The sequence below is a fragment of the Corvus kubaryi genome, unplaced genomic scaffold (assembly GCF_017639235.1).
Source record: "Corvus kubaryi isolate FWS band 111438036 unplaced genomic scaffold, C.kubaryi_AGA036_p1.0 133, whole genome shotgun sequence".
NCBI lineage: Eukaryota > Metazoa > Chordata > Aves > Passeriformes > Corvidae > Corvus > Corvus kubaryi.
In genome coordinates this window covers 2,149,445-2,158,630 of record NW_024580667.1, presented here as the reverse complement: position 1 = coordinate 2,158,630, position 9,186 = coordinate 2,149,445, and the positions used below count along the sequence as shown (strand labels likewise).

The 9,186-nt window shown below is 48.6% G+C and overlaps 1 protein-coding gene across 1 annotated transcript; it reads right to left on the bottom strand.

Moving 5' to 3' along the window:
• Nucleotides 1-241: 241 nt before the first annotated feature.
• On the bottom strand, nucleotides 242-4,003 carry CRYAA (crystallin alpha A). Its single transcript, XM_042034030.1, has 3 exons — nucleotides 3,461-4,003; nucleotides 2,387-2,509; nucleotides 242-1,345 (listed from the first exon to the last, which is right to left on the bottom strand). The coding sequence occupies exons 1-3, from the start codon at nucleotides 3,986-3,988 to the stop codon at nucleotides 1,136-1,138; spliced, it is 861 nt and encodes a 286-aa protein (XP_041889964.1). The 5' UTR covers nucleotides 3,989-4,003; the 3' UTR covers nucleotides 242-1,135.
• Between the last annotated feature and the right edge of the window lie 5,183 nt (nucleotides 4,004-9,186).

The window sequence follows — 9,186 nt, the reverse complement described above, 5'->3', positions numbered from 1 at the left end:
CTGCTGTTTGTACTGACACAATGATCTGAAGGAACGGGGTGGTGGTCAGGCTGCTGAATTTTGTTCTTTTTCTGATCCTTCTGTTTTGCTTGCATGAGGGATAATGAGACCACAAAAGGAAAAGCGACTCATCCTCACAAAATGTACTTCCAGCAGTGGAAAGCACATCCTCCAAGTGGTGCTGGGCACCACACCGACCTTCAAAAGCCTTACAAGGGAACAAATGAAACCCCAACGCCGGTTGCGTGTTTCCTATATCACTTTATTGACCGCCACCGACCACGTTCTCAGGTTGAGCGCCAGATACCAGTGGAAAAGGTGGAGCTACCCTAGAATTACAGGGAGAGAGCAAGGGAGACGGTGTGTCACGCACAGGCTGGGGAGAGCTGGCTGGGGATGAGAAGCCTCTGCACAGCGGTGAGCCCGCCTCTCTCCCCCCTGAGGGCCTACAAAGACAGTGGAAAGACGAGCTTGTCCTCCTGTCAGTGTCCCGAAGGGAAATGACAGGGCAGAGGTGTGAACAGAGACACTTAAACACTTTGCTGAAAAAAAAATACACGTTGCAACCCCCCGAAGGTGAGATATTATTATTATTAATTGTTATTATTATTATTATTTCTCCTGCAGTTGCAAGGCACTCATGGCAGGTTCGTCACACGGACGCGGGGTCTTGAGTGCGGGGCTTGGCTCTGTTGCTGTTTGAGAGTAACCAGTTTAACTCTGAGTGGGGTACAGCAATTCTGCAGGGCTTTTCCCCTGCTCCAAGCCTCGCCTCAAGGCTTGGTGCACCAGGAGCCAGCGTTACTTGTGCACTCCTTCCTACCTGATGGTGGATATGGGCTACAGCACCGGACGAAGACCCTTTCAGCAAGTACAGCAGCATGGCAGCATCGCCATCCATGCCATCCCCACAAGGTTTAAGCTGCCAAGTCCACCAGCCGCTCACCCAGCCCCTCGTTCCATCCAAGGGAAAAGGGGGAAAACAAAAAAAAAGAAAACGAAAAAAAAGAGGAAACAAAGTGGGGGAGGAACCAACAGGAGAAACCCCTCTAGATATTCACTGATATCTATGCAATGGCTCTGGGAATGAGGTCTGCAGGCGGTGGCAGCCTGCGCAGCGCGGTGGCCGGTGGGCTTAGGAGGAGGGCGCGGAGGTGGGCTTCTCCTCCCGGGACACGGGGATGGGCCTCTCGCTGTGGCCGGCGTCCATGTTGGAGGGGACCTTGGGGCCCGAGAAGGTCAGCATGCCATCGTTGGACAGGGAGCAGGTGATGGCAGCCTGGTCCACGTTGGCGGGCAGGCGGTACCGGCGGTGGAATTCCCGGGAGATGTAGCCATGGTCGTCCTGAGAGGCAGTGGGGAAAGGGGGGGAAGGCTTGTCAGAAACCCTCTGGTACCGCACTGTGCCTCCCTTTGTCTGGCTCCCTTGGAGCAGGAGATCCACATTCACCCTGGCTTATCGTGCACTGTGCTGCCAGGACCTCTGGGCACATCTCTGCTGGGTTTAATTTTACAGGTTTGTAGGGGCAGGTGTCCCCTGTGACACCCCTGAAGCTGCAAGAGCTGAGCAGAGTGATTTTGGCCATAGGTTTGATCCCAGGCTGGGACCTGATTTGGGCTTCCGATTTCAAAGGATGCTTGGAGACAAAGTCTGGAGGTCTGGGAAGGTAAAAGCAAGGCAGATGTGTGCACCCATGTATTTATTTACTAGGCTGCAATGCTGTGTCAGCCAAAGTGCACAATACTGGCCCCCTTCTTTTTTTGGCCGAAAGAATGAGAAATGCAATTATTTTTTTAAAGTTGGCCATGAGAATAATAACTATATTAAAAAATACATACTATTTCCAGGCTAGAGCTTTGTCTGGCCAAAAATGTGTATGAGAAGAATTAAACCCCTGCTGGTATAATTCACTTTTCGACCCCCACAGATATTTCCATGACATACGTGTTAAAAGTTTCCAAGCCTGAGGCACTTGGTTGGTTTTCTTTTGTTTTGTTTGCTCTTGCTTTTCTCTCCCAGACTGGCATATGAAAACTCTGTTTTCACTAAGGATTCTGGCTTATGAAAACTCAGCCACGCTTGGGCAGTGCCAGATGATGTTCTGTGTCTGGCCCAGTGTTATTAGTGAACAATGGACATCGTCATCTGACGGTTATGGAAGATGATGATTAAAAATAAACAAAAGAGGAGTGGATTAGCTTGTTATTGTCAGATATCAGGCGGGGGCTCTATGGGAACAGGCCATGCCAATAATGACAATTCATAATTAACTCCTTCTTCTGATAGATTCTTTTTTTTTTTTTCCTTCAGCTGAGAACCGTTGGAAAGAAGGAAAACAGAGCTGGGCTCCCCAGTTGCTCCACCATCACTGTCACTTCCACTTACCTGCCTTTCGCTGTGCTTGCCATGGATTTCCACAAAGTCATCGATAATCTTCACACTCAAGTCTTCGGGAGAAAAGTGTTTTACATCCAGCATGATCGTGAACTTGTCCCGATCAGACCTCACCTGAAACGAGCATTGTCACACAGTGAGACCTGAGCTCTGGGGGTGGAAGCAGCACCAACATCACCACAGATTCAAAGCCAGAAAAGAGGTGGTCTGGTAGTTTGTCCTTCTGTGACTCTGGGCCTCAGTGGGGGTCTTCTTCCCATTGTGGCGACCCAGGGACATTGAGAGGCTGTGGGAGGTGTCAGGGTCACTGGGGGACTGTGGGAGGTGTCAGGGACGCTGGGAGACTGCACCTTGGCTACTGCTCTGGGGAGAAGTGTCACTCCTTGCTGCTATTCTTGTGCCAGGGACACTTTAGCACTCAGTGACCTGCCAGATGGACCAGGCACAGAGAGGGGATGGAAACCACTGTAAGACTCTCTGGTAGCACGTGTTTTGTCCTTTCAGTGATTTATGGTTTCTTTGTGGTCGTAGCTCTGAGAGGCAAGCAGTAAGAGAGGGCTACAGAAAATACCTGTCCCTGAATTTCAGACCACGGCCCCCACAGCTACACATTCCCCTACAGTTCCCTTCAGAAAATTGCTCCAGGGTCCTTCAGTGAGGGATTATTAAAACCACCAAGATGGAGGAGGAGGTGGAGAAAGCTCCCACTTGCCAGGGTCCTCTCCCAAAGCGAGCTGCCCTCATAGGCGCTTACTCTGGGAGCAGCCTTGCTCTTCACCACACGGCTGACGGGCACAGAGCAGCAAAACCAGCCTCGTACGTGTTGGAAACAACCCTCAAAAGGAGCCAAAATGGTTCCTGTTTCTCCAAGGGAAGCCTTGTCCCCAGCAAGGGTTTCCCTCTGTGCCCGAGAAGGGGTGGGTGGGCTGTGCCTGGCAGTGGCTCTGGGGTCTTCCTTGTCCCCTCACACGGGGCTACAGCAGTGTGAGACGTGGGTGGGGAGGAGCAGGTGGAGGCATAAGGAGGGAGAGGAAGGAAAAGGAGAGGAAATCAAAGGGCCCTTACCTCTGAAATGCCTGACTCCAGCACGCTGCGGAAGAGGGACTGCCTGTAGTAGGGGCTGATAGTGGACGAGAACAGAGGCAGGAGGTCATACTCAAGGAGACCCTCTCCAAAAAACTGGTCGAACAAACGGCTTGGAATGAAGGGTCCCAGAGCACGCTTGAACCAGGGGTGCTGGATGGTAATGTCCATGCTGCTGCTGCTGCTGCTGCTGCTGCTGCTGCTGAGACCTGTGGCTGCAAGGGGAGAGCGGAAGGGGCAGTGCCGCTGCTGGGGAGACGGCGATGCCTTGGCTGGACTGCGCGGTGCAGCCCCAGGGAAGCTCCCCCTATATATACCGGCCTCGCAGAATGAAGGCATTAGCAGGATTCCTCTGGAAAGACATGATCTCATGATGGAGGCAACGTGGTCAGCAGAAATGCGGAGACTGACCTGGAAATGACAGTCTGGTTGGAATCGGTGCCAGATGTCCTGGAGGGATGATGCCAGGCAGCAGGCTGCGAGGCATGGGGTGCCCAGGGGTGCTGGCATGTCCCCTGGGGAATCAAGCAGGCTGAACAGGACACCCCGGTGTCATCTCAAGGATGCTTGTGAAAGAGATCTGCTCTGTGGGTCTTCATAACCCGACCCTGGGTTTTCATTAATTTGCTTCTTTTCTGCCCCTCCTTGAAGCAGAGACTCAAGATTTCTTCCAAATAATTGAAACAGCTTTCTCCCAAGCAAGGAAAAAGGGTCTGATTCAGGTTGAAGAAAGGGAAATTTTTTTGTGACATGCTACAAAGTGCCTCTGCCACTTGAGAGGGGCCTGATGACCCTGGCACAGGGATCATGGCAGGACTGGCAGGGAAGCAAGGCTAACAAATGATGCAGAGCATCATATTTTGTCTGACAAAACAAAAAAACTTTTCACAAAAAATATTTATGGCAAAAGAGAGAAAGAAAAATAAGCTTGGTCTCGGACCATACCATCAGTCCCAAAGCTGCTCTTGAGAGTGTCCTTGTTTTGATTCAGGAGTGATGTGGGAGATCCATTTATCTCATGGTGCCACAGCACAGATCCTGCTTAACATGCATTTCTGGTTACAGCTGTTTTTCATTTCTGTTTCACTTAAAGCCTCCTTTAAGGGGTCATCTGGCACCCTGGACTGCTGGGCAATGGGCACCGTGCCCGCCACTGGAGCGCAGGCTCTGCCAGAGAGCTGAGGTGGCTGGGCAGTGAAAGGGCAGCCAGGCTGCCCAGCTCCACAGCAAGGCTCACAGGCTGTGGCCACAGCTGAAACCCCATTCCCATCACATCCAGAGATGCAGGGATTGCATTCCAGGAGCCTCTGAGCAGCAGAAGTACCTGTGCTGGGAGTCTTGGGCATCTCAGCACCTTTTGCAGTCAGCAGAGAACTAAAGCAAAAGAGGAGAGGGCACTTCCAAAAGGCACTTCAGAAATGAGGGGTTGAATGGTCCTGTCACATTGCCAGGGACTAAAGAAACCAAGGGTGGCTGAGATCCTGGCCTCTACTTTGGGAGAAACCAGATCAGTCCAGGCCAGAGGACCTAAATTCAGAAGAGCACTGAGGCAAAACACAGTCAGCTGAGAATCACCTGGCATCCAGGCACCGTGTGGTCTTGGAAAATCATTGGCCTTGGAGGAATTGTAAGAACCAGAAGATCCTGTTGCAGAGGCTTTCCTTCATGAAAAGCAAAAACTTGAGCAGAAAAACACCCAAAACCACAGTAAGGACTGCAAAGAAGACAGACAAGAGCTTAGGTTCCACCTTATATAGTTCCAGCAAGAAAAGGCCCCGTGGTCTGGCCATGGCTCTCAGGCATGAAGGCTTTACTAAAATCAGGTGTCAAAAAGAGATCAATCCCTCCTCAAGCCATGGAGGGAAAAACCACAAGAGAGACACCTAACCCCTCATTTATTCCCATTGTACCAAATCTGTCATTTTGTTTGAGAAATTAAGGGAAAGCAAACGAGTCATAAAGTACTACCAAGATTTTTCTTCAAGAACTTTGTCCCAGAAGAGAAAAAAATCTCTCCTCAGCCAGCCAGTTCCAGAGATCTGCTAACCTGTATTGAGCCAACTGGCAGCAGTGACCTGATGCAGAATGCATCACCTGGTATGCAGGTTACAAGGAAAAATGAGAGGAGAGATACAGGAACAGGCTCAAATCCCAAACCACTCACTGCAACACACAAAGCAAGTCATTTATTTGGCTGGTAGAGGAACTGTGGGAACCATGCTCACACAGAAAGTGAGAGAGATTTGGGAGTCTGACAGACCATTTGGGCTCCAGATGAGGGGGTGAGGTGTGAATGCCATCCCTAAAGTGTGTTGGGAACATCCTCTTTGTGTTTCCCAAACCAGGGGTTATGCCAGAGCAATGCACACAATGGCAGGATCCTCTCTGGGCGTCCTTCAGTCCTTACAAAACTGCCAAACCCTTGAGCTCTGACCTGCAGCGTGTGCCCCACATTACTCCCTGGATTATTGATGCCAGGAGGAAGGAGGGAGCCCATGTCACTCCGAGCCTAATCCAACCAGACCTTCAACACTTCCAGGGATGGGGCATCCACAGCTTCCTTGGGCACCCTGTGTCACTGGGAGGGAGCAGAGCCCTCTGTATGTTCAGTGGGATGAAGGAAATTGGCTCTTTAGAGAAAAAAGAGAAATACATCTTCAACTAAATTTTATCTGAAATTACGTATATTACCATACATTTAAATAATTGAAAAGCAGCAGCCAACTTTGTGGTTTTATGTCTTTAGTTTTTTCTGGACCCACATTTTCATGGCTTTCCCTGGAATAAATCATATCCATATGCCTTGGAGAGATATTTTTTGTCTTTTATGGGCAAAAATATATCACCAAAATGCAAATTTCATTTAGAGGATTTTTTTTTTCTGATGTAAACTTCATAATGCCTGCATGCCTCTGGAAAACAAACCAAAACAGTCTCTTGAGATGCATCACATGTGACTTCCAATGGTCTAAAACTTCTGTGTCCAGTTCAAATGAGTTGTCCGTGCTGCCTGTCCGGTCAGTGGAGGGACAGATGCCTCCAGATCATGTCATCATGTGGGTGGGTAGGAAAGGTGAAACGAGACCCCTTTCAGCAGTGTCTGTATCTCAGGAGGGAGCTGAGGAGGCAATTCTAATTCTAACCTCCTTCTGGACAAGCAAAGCTGCTGAGATGAATCCCACCCAGTGGGAATTTGGTACGAGAAGAGAAAGTGATAATTTTGCATCAGTTCAGCAGACCAGACCACGTAAGACTCACAACATTTGAGCATCATTATCACCTGCTGAGCAAAAGCAGTGAGATTTGTTGGTGGAAATGGAATGGAAGAAAATGGAAGAAAATTAATGCCTATGGTCATGAGCACATCCAAGGGCAATGCATCAAAGGCAGTTTTTTCCAAAGCTTCATTGCAGGTTTAGAATGTGAGGCCAGCTGAGGAAGTCCTCCAGTATGTTCTGCTGTCCAGATTACCTCTGAAACAATCACTTCCTAAACCATGATGCATAATTGCCAGCACGTGAGTGAGACATTCAGTAAAGGATGTTGCCCAGAAGAAATCCCAGACCATATTCCTGAGTAAAGCTGCCATCAGCAATCAGGTACAGCCTTTGCTTGTGTTTAGCTGCTCTTAGCTTGTCTGCATGACTGACTCCCACCTCCCCATTTCTAGGGGAGCCCAAGACTGTCTCCAACCCCCCTGCCAAGGTCTGTAAAAGCCCAGGGTGAAGAGAAAAGCAAATATTGAAGTGGAGCAGTGACTGGTCAGCAGCGACTGTGGAGGGTTTGTAGGAGATTCTGAAGTGCTGATAGAGCTGGGATTCCTGTTTCCAACTGGTTCACTGCAGCCCCAGGAGAGCCAAGAAAGGCAAACTCTGCTCTGATCTGCCTTTCCTCCCAAGCCAAGTGCACCCTGCCACCCTGCAGAGGATGCAACTCTACAGATAGTTCTCATGGAAAACAGGGATGCATCCCAGTTCTTTTTCTTTCAAACAGACATGTCAACGCCCAAAAATACAACTGTACTCATTTAGAAGGTCCTTTGCATTTCGCTGTCAGCTGTTTAGTGATGATACAAGGGATTGAGCAATCTCTGGCAATATTTAATGATAAAATTGTTGCAGCATGCCAATCAGATTGTTTCCACTTCATAGAAATCTGTGAGTTACAAAAACAAGATCATGAGAGGGACACAGAGCTAGGGTAAAGTAATAATGTGATTTTTTTTTTGCAAGTTTTCTTCCTCCACTCTTGCTGCAGTGGAAAATACTACATAATGTGTGTGAGAAAGCTGGTGAGTGGGGAAAAGAAAAAAAAGACCATGTTTTTCTTAATCTTGCATAGACCTAGCTTTGGAAAGAATGCAAGAAGTCAGTATGAAGTCGCAGAAGTCAGAATGCAAGCAGTCAAGCTGAAAGGGCAGGCTCGCTCGTGGTTATCAGTTTTGGCTGCTAAGCACTTACAGAAAGCTTTCCCTAGAAATGAACACAGAGCATTTGTTTCTTCCTTTCTTTTTAAGGGAAGGGCCCTTTCTTTATAAGACTCATTTCCTGTTCCTCACGGCCAGGAGCTCCAAACCTTTCCACCACTTCTGACCTGGGATGCTGATGGAGGAAGGAGCAGGTGATTATAACAGCAGCGAGATTCACTTTCCTCCCCACCAGACACCACGGAAAGCAGGAAAGCAGTGATTCTGAAGAGTTCTGAGTGCTGTTGATATCTTGCTAAAGTTTGTAATGGATGGGAGGCGGTGAGGCCACGTTATCAGTGCAATCGGCACGATGCTTATCTGGGGTTGGGGCTGCAGGGCAATGCAGTAGGAGGACTGGCATCAAAAGTGGCAGATGTTGTTTTCTTTTTTTTATTATTATTATGTTAATTTCTGATTCTTGTTAAAAGCAAAGAACACTTGAGAACCCCTTCCTGAGGATAGTTCACAGCAAGAAAGAAGCCAGCTAGTGGGAGGGTCACTACATGCTGAGCACCTTGGAAAAAAAAAAGCAAACAAAGACCCGCCACCAAACTGGGCTTGCTTTTCTTTTAAAGAGAGACAAGCAAGTCCCTAGAGAACCCTGCAAATTCCCATGCCTCTCAAACAGCCCTGAGCTGCCCACCTGGGAGCAGGTGAGCAGCCCCTGACTCCAGACTCTTGGCTAAGCTTGTCCTGGTGCAAACCACCAGAGCTCTCCCCTCCCTCACCTCTGCAGCTCCTGCCTAATGCATGGTCAACCCCTGTACCCCAAGTTTTGTCACAGGTGGTCCCCACTCATGCTGACAATGCTTTTGTCCCACAGGGACTGTGCTTGCAAAGTTACCGAACACCAGAGCCTGGGAGGGGACAATCACAAGTGGGGACAAGTCATGGAAGGGACATTTTTAGTTTTCTACTAAAAAAAAGGAATCCTCACCTCACCATTTTTAAGGCACAATCCTCTGTTTTATTGCTGCCCTTTGTGGTTCTTTTTCTACTCCAATATCTCCTTTTTGCCTATTTTAGAGGGATGGGGTATTTTTTATTTTACAGTTTACAGCAATCCACAGTCAGATTTACAATTCAGCTGTACACTGGAAAAGTTAAATATCTACTCTACTTATCCAAAGACTGATACTTATTTTATCTAAAGAATTTATATAATATCAACAGTCTGCCTTGGTGCAGCCAAAGAGGCTTAAAAAATTACTAGCAATCCTTTTTTTCCACCTCAGAGCCC

Coding starts and splice junctions, on each gene's coding strand:
- CRYAA (XM_042034030.1), bottom strand. CDS start 3,988: ATGCCAGCACCCCTGGGCACCCCATGCCTCGCAGCCTGCTGCCTGGCA. Junction 2,510..3,460: donor TGGAGTCAGGCATTTCAGAG/GTAAGGGCCCTT, acceptor TGCTCGTTTCAG/GTGAGGTCTGATCGGGACAA. Junction 1,346..2,386: donor GCAAGCACAGCGAAAGGCAG/GTAAGTGGAAGT, acceptor ACTGCCTCTCAG/GACGACCATGGCTACATCTC.